The sequence below is a fragment of the Gymnoscopelus microlampas genome (assembly GCF_963454915.1).
Source record: "Gymnoscopelus microlampas genome assembly, chromosome: 5".
Lineage (NCBI taxonomy): Eukaryota > Metazoa > Chordata > Actinopteri > Myctophiformes > Myctophidae > Gymnoscopelus > Gymnoscopelus microlampas.
This window is the reverse complement of record NC_139942.1, coordinates 13,714,817-13,736,534: the sequence shown is the minus strand read 5'-3', so window position 1 is coordinate 13,736,534 and position 21,718 is coordinate 13,714,817. Positions and strand designations below refer to the sequence as shown.

General features: G+C 42.9%; 1 protein-coding gene across 1 annotated transcript; it reads left to right on the top strand.

The window, feature by feature from the left end:
• The first annotated feature begins 1,320 nt into the window (after nucleotides 1-1,320).
• Nucleotides 1,321-21,527, top strand: cavin4a (caveolae associated protein 4a). Its single transcript, XM_084058481.1, has 5 exons — nucleotides 1,321-2,020; nucleotides 4,926-5,210; nucleotides 6,135-6,335; nucleotides 17,463-17,738; nucleotides 18,265-21,527. The coding sequence occupies exons 2-5, from the start codon at nucleotides 5,007-5,009 to the stop codon at nucleotides 18,547-18,549; spliced, it is 966 nt and encodes a 321-aa protein (XP_083914607.1). The 5' UTR covers nucleotides 1,321-2,020; nucleotides 4,926-5,006; the 3' UTR covers nucleotides 18,550-21,527.
• Nucleotides 21,528-21,718: the final 191 nt, after the last annotated feature.

The following is a 21,718-nucleotide window of genomic DNA, read 5'->3' as shown; positions in this document are numbered from 1 at the left end:
TCATACTTGACCTTATAAGTCATTATAAAAATGACTTATGATTATGTTATAAAGCATTATGAGTTTGTATGCTTATATTAACTATAATTACACAGTGTTATAAGCAGATTATAATGCATTATAAACTTATGTTTTATGTAATAGATGGGATGCATAGCAAGTGTTACCAGGTTATGCACAGGTCCATTTGTAATTGAAATGGAAAGTTACATTATGGAATCCTTAGAGGTCTGTAACTCTGAGACTGTACAAATGGAACCAAATGGACCCTTACGGAACCAAATGGACCCCGCTGTACACTCTCACAGTTAAATGAACAGCGTGATCTCACTCCTGGACGATGCTTGGACTTTCTGTTTTCCCGGGGGAAAGTGAACAGGGTAGTGCCGCGTTTAATCCCCCCCCCCCCCCCCCCCCCACACACACACACACACACACACACACATTCCAGTAGAGTGTCATCATAACAAGACAACTGTGATGTCCCGGCCTCAACTCTCCCATGTGTCACCTCTCTTTAGCCAGGCCGTTGATGTACAGGGCACACACACCTGGCTCACAGGGGGACATGTGTGTGTGAGTGACCGGACAAATGCCCCAAAGGTCCAGAGAATGTGTGTGTGGTGTCTCTGTCTCAACACCCCCAACACCCGAAGCATGCTTTCCTTCCGAAGGTCGGTGCCCATTCTCAATAGCATGTTTATCGTTGCTGTCGGGTGGGACCCTCAGTACGTCCAAAACTGTTACTTTTCCGGACTCAAAATTCAAAAGTAGCTAAACTAGCAGATCTACAAGCTCAAAATGCGTTTTGAGCTTGTAGATCTGCTAGTTTTGCTCACACGGCACACAGCGGCACTATATAACTGTTTTTTTGATGAATGAAATGTAATTTTGTCAAATCTGTATGGTAGAGTATGTTAATACAATATAACGTATTCAATAAGAGTGGTTGTATTTTGTCTCCCTCTATTGAGACATTTAGACATGTCAAAGGTCATGTCTCACCTGGACACAGGTCAAGGTTCAATTCATCCCCTGAGCAAGCAGGCAGGCTCTATTATCTTGATGGTAAAAATGTCAGCGCTTGCGCAAGAAACCGGGTTCAAATCAGGGGTAGAAGAGGAAAGTTACGTAGTGCAGCTTTAACTCCTGTATCTCTTGTTCTGTATGTCCTGTTTTTCATAACTGCGGCACTGCCATGACAAATCAATGAGGATATGTCTGTCTGTCTGTCTGTCTGTCTGTCTATGTATCTATGTATCTATGTATCTATCGTGCTGACAGCAGTGTCTTTGTTAAACAGCTCTATATTTAAAAGCAGTCCAGGGGGTTTCCGTCACCCCATCCCTGCTTTTTGCATCTTCCCAGAATGTCCCAGGATCATCTTACAAAGACTGAAGGGGTTATATTTAGTCATGGAGGCATCACGGCCGCACCCCTTTGAATCCCCCCCTGTCAGACCCCCCAACCAACCACCAACCTACCCCGCCACCCCGAATCCTGAGCCTTAATTTAACTCAGAGAGTGTACAAACGGACCCGTGCCAGTCTGTATTTTTTGCTCTCCGAGTTAAATTTAGGCTCAGGATTTTGCTCTGCATGGGGGGGGGGGGGGGGGGGGGCTGGGAACCGGACCCTTCAGGACCCCCAGCACTGTTCTAAAAAGGAGTAACGAGGAGCCTCCCCTCCCCTCTGCTCTCCTGTCCCAGACCTGAGTTGGGTCACCGCGGTTTAGGGACGTTCTCTCTCTCTCTCTTTCCCCGCTCTCTGGAAACCAACTACCTCCCCGAAATCCACCGAAAACCTTGCTTCCTCCAGGAAACTTCCAGGAAACTTCGGCTTCGAGTTTGAGAGTTAATTTGGGTTTTTGAAGTGCAAGAACTAAAGGACAAAGACCAAGAGACAGAGAGATCTATCTTCAGGTTGGGACCACACATCCAGGCAACCAAACCTTTAGGAAGCTCTGGTTTCGGGCCTCAACGCAAGCGGAAGGAACGTCCAAAGAAAGAGAGAGCCAACCGGTAGGCCTGTAGCACTTATTACACAATCGCAGAATTATATGAGATCATTTATTTTTGATGAATTGGTTCCATTCATCTGCACTAATTCATCTGTTGAAAGAATGTTATTACATGTTCCTCTTTTTTTTTAAACAGAGAAAATTGCAGATCTACAAGCTCCCAATACGTCGTGATGCGGCACATTGTGAGCTTGTAGTTCGGCTATTTCAACTATTATTCGCACATTTTGAAAGTATAATATTAATGGTACTGTACGTGATATTCTTTGTGTTAAATATCTCTATTCTGATTGTAATCATTGCTAGAGTGTTTCTTCCAGTAACACACGTCTCCCCGTCTCTCCAACTCTTTGATAAACAGAAAATACATCTTCAGGTCAGGATACCAATTTTACCAATCAGGGTAGAGAACTCATACAGGATACAGGATAAACAAGTGAAATTAGAAGTGATGACACAAAGAAATGAGAAGACAAATTTGGAAATGGAACACTACAATTATGAAATGGGTTCTCTCCCCTGACTGGATGAAATGGGCAACCCACCTGAAAATGGAGACGGGGAGACTAAAGCAATGATTACTACTATGAGAATATAGAACTTTAACTTGTTCCACACAAGAGACGTTTAGTTTTAATTGCTTAACAAAGCTTAAAATGCAAACAGAAATGTCATTGGTATTTATGTTCCAACAAACAGTAAAACACTGACTTCTTAAGTTACCTATCTGCCTCTCTCTCTCTCTCTCTCTCTCTCTCTCTCTCTCTCTCTCTCTCTCTCTCTCTCTCTCTCTCTCTCTCTCTGTTTCTTTCTCTTTCTCCCTTGCTCTTGTCTGTGGATTGATTTAATGTGGGGTCGCGCTGAATTCCATAGACAACATTGAGCAACGACAACAATAATAATAGACATTACAGTATGTGCACAATAGCCAGTGGCAGTACATTTACGTAGAGATTAGCCTACATTAGCCCTATGGTGGCTGTGATATTACTTTACATTTCATGTATTCCATATACACAGCGAGAGAACAAACACGCCCTCCCGGGGACGCAGCGGCATTAAAGGTTGTAGCGTTGATATGTGCTCGCCCAATAATGAATTGCTGCAACTTGAGCTCAGCTCTTGTGATCAAATGTTCATATATCCATTTGAAAGTTAAGGCAGACAACGTGAATTTAGCAAAATATCTCACTGTCCAAGGAGTTTCACACGGACCACATTCTCTCCGCTTGCTCCAGTGAGCACGTTCTGCACATACCTGTTGGTATGGGGCACACAATTGACAGGTGTGTTGCGGTTGGTGTGGGGTAATTAAGCAACATAGCAACAGTGTTGCCAGATTCTGTGAGAGAAACAAGCAACCAGGTCTAGGAAAACCAGCCCAAAAGCAGCGACTATGGGCCACAGGAGCACTTTAACATGTACATCAGCTATTTGAAAATAGCAGATCTACAAGCTCACAACGCGTCGCATCGCGACGCGTTGTGAGCTTGTAGATCGGCTATTTTCAAATAAAATCTTGCGGGGAAATTATAATAAGCAGGTCTGGCAACCCTGCATAGCAACACCACCAGCTCAGTGGCCTTGTGGTTAGAGTGTCGGCCCTGATACTGGGAGGTTGGGTTCGATCCCCGGTCGGTAGTACCAAATACTCTAAAAATGGGACCCAATGCCCCCCCTGCTTGGCACTCAGCATCAAGGGTGGGATTGGGGGTAAGTCCCTGTGACACACTAACGTCATGTCCACTTTAAGCTGCCGTACGCTACAGAAACAGAAGATAGGCTCCTGCCCTATGGGCCACATGGCTCGGCTGGCAAGGCTTACTTAGTTAGGCTACATCACTTCACCAAATTAATTCATTAATTGGATAATTAATATTTAGAGTAAACATTTTTTATTTAAATTATCTTTCTCATAATAAGAATTGTCCACGTTCCACATTGACAACCCCTGGTTATATTTATACCTGATGATACAACACATTCTCATACCCCATGCCGTCAAACGAGTGGCGGCTGGGGGGCGGATTTGACCCCATGCCAACATTTGACGTGAGGGGACACCCGCGACGTCGCATGCTGACACGAGGGACATGATGATTTACCATTCTGTCCCTAATGGTATCCAATGGAACCGAGTCAACTGAAGCGGACTTTGCGACGTTTATGACATGTTGGGAGCTCGTACTGTAGATCAGCTATCTTCACTATTTTTGATCATTTCTTGATGATAGGCTGCTGATAGGCCTATTAAAAAGAAAATCTGAATTATAAAGTATTTTTAAAAGCAAGTACTTAAAGGGCAAGACCACTTTGGTAGAGGTTTGGGTTGTGTGGTTACCTTGCCATGATGTAACAACAAAGGTGGGCAAAACCTAAAATAATTTCTCCATTAACTAGAAACTGATAATTTAAAGTATAGGAGCTCTTTTAGCTTGTAAACAAAGTCAAACAAAGCTGATTCAGACAATATAGAACATCACCAAACCCAGTACTGTTTTTTTTTTTTTTTGTATAAAAATGTCAACTTCCAGTTGATTTTGGACTGTATCCGCAGATCTGGATCCTGATCTTCATATAGTAAAATCAACAGGAAGCTGTCATTTTTACAAAAAAAGCTTTGTTTGCATTAGTTTACGGGCTGAAAAAGAGCTTCTAGAATGGTTTTGCCGTACAATGTAAGTCAACGAGGAGCATATTTTGAACGATCAATTTCTATGAATGAGAAATGATTTTCTGTTTCTTGTCCACCTTTGGAGTTACATCATGGCGAGGTAACTACACAAACCAAAACCTCTAAAAAGTGGTCTTGCCCTTTAATTACTTTAACCCAACAGAGCAACTTTCACTATAGGTTGACTCAAGTACTGGGGTTGACTGTCTACTGTATCTACCTATCTATCTAGCCCTAGCCAGCGGGCCATCTCCGAACGACAGCTCCTAGAACTTCTTCACCTTTCCACCTCTCCGCCATCCGAACCACTACGATGGAGAAGCTGCGCATGGCGGCCGGCCTCCAGGAGAAGCTGGAGATCACGGGGTTGGAGGACGGAGCGGGGGCCCCCATCAGCGCTCTGACCATCATGTCGCTGCTGGAGCGCGTGGCGGGCATCATCGACAACGTGCAGAGCAGTCAGCAGCGCATGGAGGAGCGCCAGCAAGACCTGGAGAACAACATCAAAAACATCCAGGCAAGGTTATTATAGTTAACCACAACTAACCGAATAACCACAACTAGATTTAACCACCTAAACAGCAAAGTTGGTTCCCTCAGGGCTATAATAGAATAGTGTCTTTTCTGTTTCCGCTCAACATTAAATATCTTTGCTGAACATTGCCAATCCACAAGCTTTCAGCTTGTAGATCTGCTATTTTCTTCAAAAGGTTTTCCCAGAATACGGATGCTGGGGTGAAATAGAATAAAAATACAAATTAGGCTTAAGAAAATGATAATGGAAACTTTATTGTGTGTTTACAAAACTAACTAAAACTAACTAAAATCATAGAGAAAGTGTTATTAGTTTTAGTCTTTGTCAATATTTCAGTGGATACTGTGCTTTTTTTAATGGAATGTTTTATTACAATACTTTTTCTGACCTTTCTGAACCTTGCCCCTGACAAGTACCCCAGATTACAAAAACTAACTAGCGCTAAAACGTATAATAGAAGAAAAGAACAAAGCCTTAAAAAATATACTAAATTAGCAAACCCACTGTAAAAATGTATGAAAACTGAAATGGAAAACTTGAAGCCAAAACAAAATCAAAACGAATGAAAAATCAGAAAAATCTACAGCTTTGTCGAGCGTCTATTACGAACAGGATGGATGGAGGATGATGTCACTGCCCGTACTCCTACAGGCTGGGGCGTTACCTGTCAGCAGGGAGTGTTGGGCGGGAGGAGGACGAAGGCTCTACGTCCTCCCGGTAGGGGCTCCTCACTGGCAGGTGAACCAGTGGATACAGCAGCGGTACAACACACAGAAATGTGTGGAGAGAAATTAATTGGCATAACAACTAAATTGGCGAGAAAAAGGGGCAAAACGTTTAAAGAGAAGAAAGTAATAAAAAAAGTACAATAAAAATATAATGAATGTATCAACTTTGCTTCTCCAGGGCGATGTGTTGAAGCTGGCCAAGGACCACGCGTCCACGGGCGGCACGGTGGACAAGCTGCTGCAGAAGACGCGCAAGGTGAGCGCCAACGTGAAGGAGGTGCGCGCGCGCGTGGAGAAGCAGAACGTGCGCGTCAAGAAGGTGGAGACCACACAGGACGAGCTGCTGACCCGCAACCGCTTCCGCGTGGTCATCTACCAGGTAAACCATGCTTCTAGTGTCTATTAAACCCTATAGCAACTTACCAGGTAAACCATGCTTCTAGTGTCTATTAAACCCTATAGCAACTTACCAGGTAAACCATGCTTCTAGTGTCTATTAAACCCTATACCAACTTATCAGGTAAACCATGCTTCTAGTGTCTATTAAACCCTATAGCAACTTACCAGGTAAACCATGCTTCTAGTGTCTATTAAACACTATACCAACTTATCAGGTAAACCATGCTTCTAGTGTCTATTAAACACTATACCAACTTATCAGGTAAACCATGCTTCTAGTGTCTATTAAACACTATACCAACTTATCAGGTAAACCATGCTTCTAGTGTCTATTAAACACTATACCAACTTATCAGGTAAACCATAGGCTAATTCTAGTGTCTATTAAACCCTATACCAACTTAACAGGTAAAGTTTAAACCATGCTTCTAGTGTCTATTAAACTCTATACCAACTTATCAGGTAAAGTTTATGATTCTAGTATCTATTACACCCTATACAGTACCAACCTACCAGGTAGACCATGCTTCTAGTGTCTATTGGGGTCCCCCAGGGCTCTGTACTAGGCATCCTCCTTTTTATTCTCTTTTTACTCTCTAGCCAACAAGTCGCATTGCGATGCTTTGTGAGCTTGTTGATCCAGAATTGGGGCGATATGGGTTCATGTGGTTCAAGGCAGTGGCTCTCAATCTTTTTTCTGGATCGGGGCCACTTGGAAAACTTGAAAGGGTTCACGGCCCACCCACTTGACATGGCTAACACGACTTAAGATGGGTGGGCTGCATCCAATTTCAGAGCATGTTTATTTGTGTTTCGGCTTGGATCAGTGGTTGTTCCTATTTATCAGTGTCACAATGAAAAAAACAAAATTCAAAGTTGAATAGAAAAAAATACCACAACTTTTTTTGTTATTATATTTTTTCTTTTAAATATATATCGTTGCTATCGGCAGAAACCTCTTATCTCCATATTATTTTTGTGTCTCTTATCCTTGTTACTCTCCGCTGCATGAGGGCCTCGCTAGTGAGAACAGAGTCTCATCTGCATCCTTAAGTGAACTGATTTCATTAAGCAGGGAGCAGCAGTGAGGTGGTTTATTTTAGACGGTGTGGGCATGAAGAGCTGTTTATGGGCTCTTATCTTTCTACTGCATAATGATAGTTCATTTACAGGAACGCTCCTCGTTGCTTCTCTTCAAACGCAGTGAGCAGCCTTTGATCCAAATTGACAATGACACCACCACCTACACAGGTTCAGCTGCATGCAGTGGTGGACATGAATGAACTACCTTTACCCAAGTACTAATAATATCATAATTATAATTCAGTCAGATAACTCTCAAATAGATTGCGAACATGAATAGCTTGAGAACATTGTATTTATAAGTGTAATATAACCCCCGGGAGCGGTGAGGGATTACTACACAGTACAGTGCCTGGGGAAAAGTTAGGAGTTAAAGAGATAGTTCACCCCCAAAATGACTTTTCTTCTATCGATTAGTCACCCCATGGATGTTTTTTGTTTTTTTTGCATTCCTAAGCCAATAATTTGGTGACCGGCAGTGGTTCCGGTAGGGGACATAAAGAGTCTCCTTTGTGTCTCCTACCGGAACCGTCTCCATGAGGTCGATAGAGAAAAAGCTTTTTTTTTGGTTATCTAGCCGTTTAAGTGTCTTGCTCAGGGACACTTTGACATACAGTAATAGGGGCCGGGCATGAACCTTTTTCCAAGACTGCCTTTCTGCACACTCAGCTGCTGCTGCCGAATGAGTATCATTTTGTGGTACTTTCACTTTGCTTGAGTATTTCCGTTTTTTCCAGCTTCACTTCATAGCTCCAAGAAGAACCTATGGAGAAACAGGAATATAGATGTTTACCATTTACTGTCATTGACTGTCAAATTAATTTTGCATCTTGCATGTACAGTACAAGTAAAGTAAAATGACCAGGAATTTATCTCAGTGGAATGTGTGGAGCGGACATCATCGACAGCATTATCATAACTTATATAATGTAAATCATGCCATTTATAGGCCAAAGTCAAAACCATGAAAATTATTGTCGCTTTAATGTCCGGATGCAATACATGTACAAAGAAGGTGCAGCACGGACATGCTTACAGTAACATGACATTACTGCACGCACACGCACACACACACACACACACACACACACACACACACACACACACACACACACACACACACACACACACACACACACACACACACACACACACACACACACACACACACACATACACATACGCGCACGCGCTGTTGTTAATACTTTTCGTTGGTTCAATATTCATAAAACATATTTTTCAATCTGGCATCTCTAATCTGGGCATGTCATTATTTGCAAAAATGTGTCAAAGTATAATGGGCAGCGGTTCTCAGATTGTGAGTTGGGATGCCCAAGGGGTGCCCAAATTATTTTGGGGGGTCCCCAAGATGATTAGCTTAATGTGCAACATTGTTTTCTCACTCAACAGTAAACAACATACAGTATAAGTGTCTATTTGCACATTTCTAAAGTGACAATTTAAGGACTTTTGAGACCTTTTTAATACCTCTAAAATGAAATAAATTAGATAAAATTAAATGAGACCATTACTGTGTCAAAACTCAAAAGTAATGAACAAACTACTATACTATAAAAAACATGTCAAACATTGGCAAATATTACCTAAGAAAGAGGCAACTCAGGGCGAGGGGTCCCCAGTTCAAATTATCATTATTTTGGGGGGTCGCGACCTGAAAGGATTGAGAACCACCGATACAGGGCATTAACTTATGAAAATAATTAAAAAAAAAGGATGAAATATGGAGATGCAAGGTTTCTGCCTGACAGTGATGATATACTATAGTATACAGTATATATACTGACACACCTGATGGATGGCTAACAGGATATTATATATTAATGACATCATTATCATTAATGTGTTCATCACGTTAATGTTGCAGCTGGTAAAGGTGGAGCTTATTTTTAATGGCTTTGTGCTGCTGGGGAGCTTATAGTCTATAAAACACTATCATTATTCATTAGCTGATGTATAATTTATATTAATAATCTAAATATCCAAAGTAACTTGCGAAGTGAAGTTTCAAAAATAATTGTAGTAGAGTAAAAAGTACATGTGCCGCTCTGAGATGTTGTGGCGTAGTAGAATTATAGAGAATTCAAAAGTAGAAATACTCAAGTAAGTAGGCTACTAAAGTTTTTTTTTTGTTTGTTTTGTTTTTTTCAATTAAAGTAAGTACAGTACTTAAATGCACTTAGCCTGTTAGCCACCCCAGCATTCATATTGTGGGGATAGCTTTAGCAGAAAATCTATGTTCAGCTGAAGCTTTCCCCACAATAACAGAAAACAGAAAAGACACTAGTATAGGTTAGTTACATTCCACCGCTGCCTCTTATACAGTGTGTGATGCCTAATTTAAATGCTCCCTTCGTATATAGCGGTGTCATGTGCCAGAAATAGCCGATCCACAACGCGTCCCATCCATGACTGTGAGCTTGTGGATTGGCTATTTTCAGCGTGTGACTCCGTCGTAGCGAAGTATAGATGGGGCCTAACCACTTAAACCCTACCGTATATACTGTAGCTAACAGGGGTCCCCCATGGGTCTAGGCCTGCTCCTTTTTCCCCCCCTCTACACCAAAGCCCTGCCGAAAATAGCCGATCTACAAGCCCACAACGCATCGCAAATTCTGCACGTTTGCCGGCTCTATGCACAGCAGCCATATTAGAAAGAAATTGGGCTTCACAGGTGTTACCAATGATACTAATGAAGGCTCTGTTCCATTCTGGTCAAACAGAGTCAGGGTGCGCAGCTAGTGTGCATGTTGGCTCACTGGAAACACTCTGCTACACCAAGCGGCAAGTCTTGGATATTTACGATGAGCCCAACATGGAAGCTTATGAATGGCCATAGTGGCGCTGTTTTACCCTGCGCCGACCTGCGGTGTCAGAAAGAATTTATGTGAATGGGTTTTTTGACAAACTTTAGACTAGATTTTCTTACCGTAATAAAAATTGTCATAAATTCTATATGCTTCCAGTCGCTAGTTTAAAGTCTCCTTTCAATCATCAGGATATGCGTTTTGCTAAATTATGGTCCCATTTATTTTAAAATTGACGATAAAGTAGGCTATTCTCTAGGATGGGCGGGATGATTTGATTGACAAGCTACACGACCAATAGCATTAATTCCCCGCCCCCGCTCTTGATTGACAAGCTACCCAACCAATAATGGTCTGGTCTCATTCTGCAGGATATGACGCGATATTGAAAGATGGCAATCGGCTTCATTTTCGGTCTGTAGCAAGCAGGGGAGTGGCTTTGTCTATCTCATTTATACAGTCTATGTGCTACACCTGTGGGTCTTAAAGGGTGGTCCAGGGACCCTCATGGTTCCAAATGTCCCCGTATGGGTGTGTAACTCTGAGAGTGCGGGTCCATTTGGTTCCATTTGTACACTCTCAGAGGTATGGGGGTCCTTCAAATTAAAAAGTTTGAGAACCACTGTGCTACAATAAATGGAACAGAGATTAGTATCATTAATAACACCTGTGAAGGAAGTAGGGAAGAGGCCCAATTTATTTCCAATGTGGCTGCTGTGCATAGAGCCTATAGAATCAAGCGAAATTAAATTGTGTGAGGTCCACAAAGTACTGTGCTAAGGCATATGGTAGGCAGACATTATAGTGTATCTCTCCACATCAACATCACTATTCATTATAGTGTACAGTAGTGTATCTCTCCACATCCAACAGCCCTATTCATTCACTCAGTGTAATTGGAAGCATGCTGGGTGTTTAAACTACTTCCAGCCTTTGAGGAGCAGTAAACACACTGCACTGCTGTGTGGAGCCAGCTGTCTCTGTGTCCATATGACAGAGAGAGAGAGAGAGAGAGAGAGAGAGAGAGAGAGAGAGAGAGAGAGAGAGAGAGAGAGAGAGAGAGAGAGAGAGAGAGAGAGAGAGAGAGAGAGAGAGAGAGAGAGAGAGAGACTTGCTTTGGCATTGACAACGTTTGTTTTCTCATGCCAATAAAACCACTTTGAATTGAATTGAACTGAGAGAGACGGACGGACAGAAAGACAAAGGTAGAGACAGGCAGACAGGCAGACAGACAGACAGGGAGGGAGGGAGGCAGACAGACAGACAGGGAGGGAGGCAGACAGACAGGGAGGGAGGGAGGGAGGCAGGCAGACAGACAGACAGACAGACAGACAGACAGACAGGGAGGCAGACAGACAGACAGACGGACAGAAAGACAAAGGTAGAGACAGGCAGTCAGACAGGGAGGCAGGCAGGCAGACAGACAGGAAGGCAGACAGACAGACAGACAGACAGACAGACAGACAGACAGACAGACAGAGAGGCAGACAGAGAGGCAGACAGGTGTATTCTAGGAGGTTAATAGCATCCTCTCCTCTGCAGCCGTTGGGGACACGATAAACTGCTGTCAGGAAATCAGGTTCCGCTGTGCTGTGCCCTTCTAGTGTGTGTGTGTGTGTGTGTGTGTGTGTGTGTGTGTGTGTGTGTGTGTGTGTGTGTGTGTGTGTGTGTGTGTGTGTGTGTGTGTGTGTGTGTGTGTGTGTGCGTGCGTGCGTGCGTGCGTGCGTGCGTGCGTGCGTGCGTGCGTGCGTGCGTGCGTACGTGCGTGTGTGTGCAAAGACAGAGGGCTGTGGGGGATGCTGTCAATCATCCTGACCTGGTTCTAGGACCGCCTCCTGGTGTAGTTTAGAGAGGATAAGGTCAACACACTGCAAGTCAAGTCAGCACGTTTTTATTTTGTCACTGTCGGGGAGAAAACGTATTATGTCCGAAACTGTTCAGGAAATGAAACAAAAAAAAAAACCTGTGTTCCAATAGGTCAAATGTAGTTGTTATTTAGTCACAAGCTCTTGTTAATACTTTTCATTGGTTCAATATTTATACTCACAGACAGTCAGACACACTTAACCACACACACAACACAAATGCCTTTTTTTCTCCCAAAGAGGCAAATCAAGAGACAATTAGCTTCGTAACCAGTAAGACTCCCTAATCGGGAGATAAGCGACCGTAGGTCACATGTATACAGAAGAGGACTGTAACGGCGATTGGTTCCTAGTTGTGTGGGCAATGAATAGTTTTGTTTGGTGGTCTAAATGTGGGGTTAGCTGTGACATGGTGGCGTTTATGTGGGCAGAAAACGTGTAATGTGTAGCTGTTGCAAATGGGTAACAGAGTGAATGCTGAGAAATATTTTATGTGAGCTGCAGTGGCAGGGGGTCCTCCACTGGGGGCGCCACCACTTTTGCATCCGTTCTGGAGCACCAGGAGTGGGTGGTCCCCGGGAATGCCCCGTGAGCAGCCCCGTTGAGGTGGTCATTTGGTAATTTGTCCACATGTGCTCATTTTCTACACTTGGGGGTCCCCGAGGCCGCTGGGGGTCCCTGGAGCTCCGGGGGTCCTTGGAGGGTGTAGTTTGGCAGGTAAGGAGTGTGTGTGCAAAATCTGGCATGGATCGGGGCAACGGGTGCGGAGATATGAGCAGGGCAAAAGTGTGACGGACGTGTGTGACGGAGTGACGGAGTGACGGAGTGACGGACGGACAGGACGGACACCTGGAGCAGGTTTCTATAGTAAGTGCGACCTACGGTCGCAATCAACCTTTCTCTGTTCCAGCAACACACTCTCGTGAGATCTAGTGACAGTAAACATAGGACGTACGCGAGATCTGACGCCAGACGGCGCCCACCTAGGAGACTATTTTGACCATCTTCCTAAATTAACCCATTAAGACCTGAGGCCGCTTCTAAAAAAAATCTAAATCCTAATTCCTAGTTTAGTTTTTCGGAAAAAAATATAAAAAAAATATTTTTCACGATTTAAAAAAAATAGCAGATCTACAAGCTCATAGCGCGGCACCGAGTGCCGCGCTATGAGCTTGTAGATCTGCTATGTTTGAATAGCCAAAGAAATCTAAAGTGACACAGATGCGTTCCAGGTCTTGGTTCCATCATCTATGGAGCATAACAGTGCCCCGCCCACTTTTAGAACAACGTGATTCCGGAAATGAATTTCCTATACATTGGAATCACCCATGTTTCATAAAGTCTGCATATTAAGGGTTTTAAGAATGGAATATATCTGGTATATGACCATAAAACATTAAGACACAGCTTTAACCACTTAAGCCCTATTTTATATTTGTCGTACGGCGGTGGCATGCAGGGAAAATATACAGTATGTTGTAATGCATTGTGGGCTTGTAGATATATGCTATCTGTGTTATTTAAAAAGAATATTAGGGACTTTGGACATTTTGGCCTATAATGACTTGGCCAAAGCCAAGCTGAAAGTGGTTCATATTAAAAACGTTTTATAATAATGTTAATATAAAACTGAAGAGAAAAAAAGAAGAACAGTGCAGAAGAAATTATAAAACTGCAGTAAAAGGCCAGAGTTGCAACAGAAATATGGAGTTACAAGGTGTCTGCCTGGCAGCGGCAATATAAAACTGAATGCTGTTTTTCCACATTTCTGACTCTGGGTTCAGAAAGCAGACCTATCCCAGATGACCTGATCAGACATGCATTTTGGCCCTGAACTATTCCAGCTTTATAAACCAAATAGTAGTATTTTGAAATTGATTATTTTACATACCCGGGCCAGTGTAAAGATCTAAGAACGGGAGTGATATGCTCCACTTGCTTGTTATTAGCAAGGACTCGAGTAGCAGCATTCTGAATCGGCTGCAGAGAAGGAGACATTAACCACTCAGGCCCGATTTTATACTTTTGCTATTTAAAAACTGCCGAAAAAAGCGGTTGAAGTAGTTGCAACTCAGGTCCATTTCACAAAGAATAAGTGGTTAAGCAAAAAATAAATGTGAGTACTTCTTCCACCACAGAGGCTGACAGAGAGAGAGAGAGAGAGAGCAGAGACAGTGTTTAGTGTAGGGTTTCATCATTTCCACATTGACGGATGTGTGCTCCTGGTTATTCTGAGGGGCTGCGCCTCGCTCAGACATTCATGGCCTAATATAGACGTCTCATGTCTGACGCTGCAGCGGCAGCTTTGCAGCCATGCAGCCCTGCAAACCCTGCAAACCCTGAAACCCTGTAAACCCTGCAATACCACACACCAATTAAACTTGTAATAAACCCGTTACCAAACTGAAACCTTCAGAACCACTTGAGGTCCTCAAACATTTTCATGTTGTTTCATGTTTCACCCCCAAATGTACGTATATGTAGGCCTATGAAGCCGCACACCCCCATTTGAAAGGATGTAATGCCAGGGACAATAATCAGAATAGGACGGTATCCTATAGTTTCAATGTACAGATTATTATTTTGATAGTATAGGTTCTTGGTTTACCTGTGATTCTAGTTTACTGAGGCACTACACTGTCTCTTCATGCATTTGATGTGTTTGCATTGCTTTTTGTAAGTCGCTCTGGATAAGAACGTCTGCTACGGTAAACGCCTAAATTGTCAATTGTAGAATCGGAATCAGTTTTATTGTCACCTGACAGGTTAACAGGTGTGCATCAGGGGGTGAAATACTTTTTGGAGCAAGCTCCGTATCGTTTTCGTTGTATTCAGGAAAGAAAGAAGGAAATAAAGAAAGAAAGAAAGAAAGAAAGAAAGAAAAAAAGAAAGTCTGTCAAAGACAGAACATCAAACATCTGATTACTGTGATCACAGCATAAAAAAGCAGCAGTTACACAGGTTAGACATAACAGTGCAAAAGAGCGGCAGCGCATCGGTAGGTCCACATAGCAAGTGTATGTATGAGTTTATAAGAGAACATCTTAGTTGTTAGCTTAGATTAAGTACAAAATTGCAGATCGACAAGCTCACTTTGCAACGTGTCGTGAGCTTATAGATCGGCTATTTTTGGCCGAGAGATCTGGTGCGGGCGGGAGAAAGCGGTCCAAGTACAGTTGTAACTCAAGTGGGTCTCTCTAAGAATAGAGGGTCAAGGTGGTTCATAATCATAACAGACCACCACAGCCCAGTACAGTGGGTGTTAATAACAGACCACCACAGCCCAGTACAGTGGGTGTTAATAACAGACCACCACAGCCCAGTACAGTGGGTGTTAATAACAGACCACCACAGCCCAGTACAGTGGGTGTTAATAGGAAATTGATTAATCACTTGTTGTTTTGCATTCAGAGGGAGGAAAAGGTCTGGCTTGGGCTGCTGGTGACCAAAAAGGACATTTGAGGACAAAGCTGTTGTTTTTCTTTCCAACGTGACAGAACAGCAGGGGAGCCAGGGGACACGCCGGCAGCACAGGGGTCTCCAGCCAGATGCCACCATGTGGGCCGCCCGGTGGAAGTAACCAGCCTTCCCCTTGTGGTGTTCTGTGGAGCTTTTTAGATGAACTCAAGTTACCTTTAGGTCTGAGATCAGCCGCTTAAATCCTAAGCAGCGTATACTGATTCTGGGGGGGGGGGGGCGCACATCTAGCCGATCTACAAGCTATAAACCTGTTTTCGGTGAAGTGGGGACCCCCGGTCAATAGGGTTTACGTGGTTAAATCAGTTAAATATTTTTTGTCATTATACTTTTTTTTCTTTTTTTTTTCTTGAAGTAGCCTTAATTAAGCCAGCCTGGTCGCCAGAGAAAACGTTGTCACTGTATGTTTCTGCAAAGCACAAAAAAAACGTTGAAACTGGATGTGTTTTATTTTTTTTTAAATTGCACAAACATGCAACGGTAACATTTCTTCTCTGGTGATTGGGTTGTAGCCTCAATATGTGAGGAGGTCATTATTGAGAAACAAGCTCCTTCAGGCTGATTCACGACCCGCATCACCCTGTCTGGGTTCATTTCTCAATAATAACCCCCTCGCTGTTCATTACCCTCGCCTGAAGTCGCCGTTAAGATGTCTTAGGGACACGTCTCGCTCTTCCGCAAAGTTCGTTGACCTCCTCCTCCTCCGCCTGCGTTTCTCGCTCGCACAGCGAGACGTTTCAGACTGATCTCTGTGTCCTCGCGTCGCGCTCAGGGCCCGTTTTCCCGCTCAAGGTTCTGAATAAGAACCTTGAGCGGCGCCACGTTCCCCGCTGGTGTAATTATGGTGTCATTCAGCTCAGCCTTTCTGATGACTCCTGCTTTTGATTAATGAGCGTGCTCCTCGCCAGTGGCCGGGGTTTAATTAGAATTAATTGGCTCTGGAAACCAAAGTCACCTGCGGGACGCGGCAGGTGACTGTGGGTGTGTGCCCGTTGAGTGAGGGGAAAGGATGTTTGCAGAGGTACAGAGCAAGTCTTTTTTGATGAAACAAAAGAATGCGTGGAGCCTAAATGATATGCTGTAGTATGATGGTGTAGTATTATTTAATTGCAGTAAAAATAATAAATATACATTTTGATATGTATGATAATAGGTCTTCGTACCTGCAGGTCCTGTGCCTCTCTGTACAGTACATACTGAATATAAAGTAACAGGATCCTGTCCTCTCTTACGCATTAGGATATTCTTACTGTATCAACTCCCACTAGTGAACTGTATAAATAGCTCCAACTGATGCCAGGTCCACAGTCTCACATGTATTCACAAGCAGGAAGCTGGATGGAATATCACATGTCTATAGCACAGGGGTTCCTAAACCTTTCACTGCACGCCAAGGACCCCCAAATAGCCAGAGCCTCTGGCTCAGCTTGTCAAAAGACAATATAATGTTCAGAGTTGAGAGCCAATGTTCATGCAGAACTAGTCCACACAACTCCATGTTCAGTTTTCCACCCACCGTCCCTTCAGGGTATGGGACTGCAACCTTAACTACAGATCCCATTGTCTGTGAGGACCATTCACGAAAACGCTAATAAACAGATCTAGAACCTCACAACTTTGTGAGCTTGTAGATCGGCTATTTTAGATATATTTTTCTGTTTTTTAATTATTTTTATAAATGATGTTAACTTCCTGTTGATTTTACTATTTGAAGATCCGGATGCAGTCCGGGTTTTCTTCCTAATAAAAATGGCAAAATCAATATATACCGAAAAAGAGTGATGTTTACTCACAACACTGTTTGAGAAACAAACCAAAAAAATAACCTTTTTATCACTTGTGGTCTTTTCCTCACAGGGCGACGCGCAGATCCCTTCAGTGACCGTCAACAAGGTGCCTAAAGGCATCGGGCTGGACGGCGTGGAGGTGGAGGCCGACACCTACGACGCCCCTCCCGACCTCTCCTCGGACGAGGAGTACCTGTCCGTGGAGGAGGCGGACGCCACGCGTGGCGCCCGCATGAAGAAGTCCATGATGAAAGGAACCGAGGGCCTGAGGTCCGCCTTCTCCAAGGAGAACATGGCCAAGACCCGCGGCAACATCGGAACCAAGTTCCACAACCTGGGAGAGAAGGTGCACACATTACATTACATTACATTACATTATATTATATCGTCGCTGTCGGGTGGAAAACGTTTAAGTCCAAAACCGTTCCTTTTTTACTATTATTTTTAAAAACATTATAAAATAGTGAAAATAGCAGCTCTATAAGCTCACAAAGCCAATGCAAGGGAGCTTGTAGATCTTGTAGACTCTTGTATAATGAAGTAACTAGTAACTGAAGTTTTCAAATAATTGTAGTGGAGTAAAAGTACAATATTTACCTCTGAGATGTAGTGGAGTAGAAGCAGGAAATTGGAAAGTGGAAATACTCAAGTAAAGTACAAATACCTCAAAATTGTACTTAAGTAGATGTACTTAGTTACTTTCCACCACTGTATCCTAGTTTCTTTGAGGCACTACACTGTTACAGTATGTGACTGTTAACCACATTTTTTATTGACTAGAGTTCATGCTGACTCTGCTTATTAATCTCACACTTGTAAGTCACTCTCGATAAGAACGTCTGCTAAAACTGTCTGAATTGTAAATGGTAAAGGTGGTGCCGCCGGAGAAGAGGGAGAAGATGAGCGCGGCGGGCGCCAGGATGAGGGAGAACATAGCGAAGCACGCTCCCACCAAGGAGACCTTCCACATCAAGCTGAAGAAGGAGCGCACCGTCGCCGAGGGCCAGGAGGGCGCCGAGGAGGCGGCGGCGGCCGCCAAGGAGGGCGCCAAGGGGAGGAAGAGCCCGGGCGTGGCCTACACCGAGGTGGCGGAGAGGGCGGGGCCGGTGGAGGAGGCAGGAGCCACCAGGATAGGAGAGGAGGAAGGGAAGGAGTAAATGAAGGCATTTAGGGGAAGGAAGGCGGGAAAAGTTGGAGGACATGACCCAGTGAGAGATCTGAAGAGTTGGAGGGAGCGTTTGAATAAGAGAGCTTGTAATGCCCAGGATGAAGAAAGAGAGAGCGAGAGAGAGGGGGAGAGAGAGAGGGTGGGGGGTGTCTGTGATTGGTCAACATCAACGTTGGCCGTTTTTTTCTTTTACAGACAAAATGTGTTCAAATGGAACGTAACAGCGCTGAGCCTTTACATCATGGTAAACCTGTCTGAGTGCGTCACGGGTGTGACGGCTTGTGAGGCCGTGACACCGTTGTTCGACGGAGCATATATTAGGCGTAAGTTACAGATGGGCCAGGGATCCACGAGTCACTGGACTGACAAACATTAGCTGTTGCAAAGTTTCAACTTTGGATTTTAAATGCTTAGAAATGGTACTCAAACACACAACGTAGAAAACAAACTTACAGAACAATCCATGAGAAACAAAGGAAAGTCTAAGACTTTATGGGGACGAAGTACAACACTGAAGACTTCACACGGTCAACGGACTCGCTTTTTGGACACCAAGTCGTCCTAACTACTGAAGCGTGATTGTAAAGGGGTTAATTATTAGAGATTAAAAAATTGTAAGTGAGCTTGGATCTGTTTGCACAAGGTGGCCAGAGGCAATACAACAGAACTTGTACAACAGCAGTCATTTTGACACGGAATAGTCAGGTAAACACAGGTTTTACCAATGATTACGGTTGCGTTTACCTACTATTTCATATCAATATGGCTGCCGTGAAGAAGCTCTGTTTAGCACAAGATACGAGGAGAAGAGAAAAATGGTGCGCAAAGAGAATTAACGGGAAAGGAAACGATACTGAATGTACTGTAATGAAATCAACTAAAACGATGGCAATTTATATTGGGAAGCGAATGTACTGTATATGATATCGATCTTAGATCTGAATGTATAATGTTGTACATATGGAACATTGCAGCAAAAATGACACTTTGGCAGAGGGTTGGGTTGTGTAGTTACTTTGCCATGATGTAACTAGAAATATTGGTGAGATATCTTCAATAGTTTCTCTGCTGATTAGAAATTGATGTTCTAAAAATAGTTTCCGCAGTGATTTACACTGTAGCACTCCTTTAGCACATAAACAAAGAAGATTCTGACACTATATTACATCACAAAAAACCTGACAGCATAAAAAAAAAGTTAACTATTTTATTTAAAAGAATATAATAAAGTAAAGTCACGTTTTGCAGCGCTATCCATTTATAATCAACAGAGTTACTTCATGATAAGATAACGACGCGACCCAAACTTCTACCAAAGTCTAATTTTCCTTTAAACAAACAACAATTTAATTTTGGTCAGCGCAGACCTCAGCTGGTATCTGAGGAGTCTGATAGTAAAAGAGAAAATGATTAAAAAGTAGAATAAAAAGTAGTCATTCAAATGTGCTCACAAGACAGACTGGGTTCTGTTAGGAGAGAGAGGAGATGCTGTTAAGGGGATTCGTCTAATGAGTGGTGCTAGCCTTGGTATAATTAGCGTAGTTAATGATCATGTTTAATGGAGCGTGGTTAATGGCACATGCTTAGTGGCAAAACAGAGGGAAATCTTAGGATTTGCATGTGCTTTCCCTCTTAGTAGCAGCTTTCTAGGCAGAAGTTTAAATAATTGTATCAAAGTTGTTTGAGTGGGTGTAAGTGAGGCTTATTTCAGCCTGAATGCACAGTAGAAATCTTAATCTGAGAGTGCGTGCAAATGTAACCAGATGGACCCCGTAAGGGTTCATTTGGTTACATTTGAACACTCTCAAAAGTATAAATGAATTAATACTAAGGATTTACTGTGTGTGTGCCGTGACATTATGCGTATGTGTGTGACATTATAGACATAAGTGTGACTGTAAGATTATCTATTTTATTGTCGCGGTTTGGCAGAAACCTTGTATCTCCATAATTATTTTAAATTTAAGTTTTTCCCTTAATGCAATGCCCTACTTCGTACTTACACTAGCTACTACAGTCAGTATAGTGGCACAAAAAAGTAGCAAAATAGTTTGGATTTGTGTTGGTTTTACAAATATTGAACTAATGAAAAGTATAAGCACTGTATGTGCCTTAATTGTAGAGTTTTTGTGTATGTAATCTCGACAGCATTGCAAATGAGGGTAAACCTAAATGCTCTTTTCGAGTATAAATAAAGGTTTCAATCAATCAATCAATAAGAGCTTGTGACTACATTATAACTACATTAGATCCATTGGAACACAGGTTATGATTTTCCCCATTTCCTGAAAAGTAACACTTTTGAACATACAAGGTTTCCAACCGACCGCGACGATATGCTCTTTCCGAAAGCATAAAGTAGGATTTATGAGCATCTAGGTTGTATTGGTTATAAGATGAATGCGTTTCGTTCACTCCTATCTAATGTAATATTGTACACTGTACTGTAGATGCCCTTTGCTGCTTAAAAATGCATAGATATTTCTTTTTTTTCTCTTCGTTGGTAGCTGATTACGGTTCACAGCCGGTCAGACTTTTGCGGAGATAAAGTGTATATTACACAGGCAATCTTCACAGTAATGTGACTGTATAGGTCTCAGCCCTGAGAGAAAGCACTGTTATCGAATATAACAACCCAACCGTGGTTATTGTACACTGTTTGGTGTGGGATACGAATGCACATAATACATTCTGTATTGACAAGAATACAGGAATATAATGTACAGACATTGTTTTTGCATAAATGCTGAAATGAGATTGTAGCTTGTAAGGAAAAGCAGTTTTTTGAGGCGGGGGTCGAAACGTGGGATTTCTTAGCAGCATAATGCTTCAGGCCCCGGACAATTACGTGCTTACCGTTTTCATTTATTGTTCTGAGCTCATCTATTTGGCATGTATAAGCAGATATTAATCATGTGTTTTGATTGTTCATTTTTTTTTGTATGAATAAAGGTCTTCGAACTGTTATTTCCCCCGCAGTGAAATATTATATACGCTTTGTGTGTGTGCGTGTGCGTGTGCGTGTGCGTGTGCGTGTGCATGCACGTGCGTGCGTGCGTGAAAGGCATCCAAAAGGGTCCATTTGAGTCCATTGTTACAAGCTCAGAGTTCAAACACGTATAGAGATGATTATTATTAATGATTATTACCTGAATGGG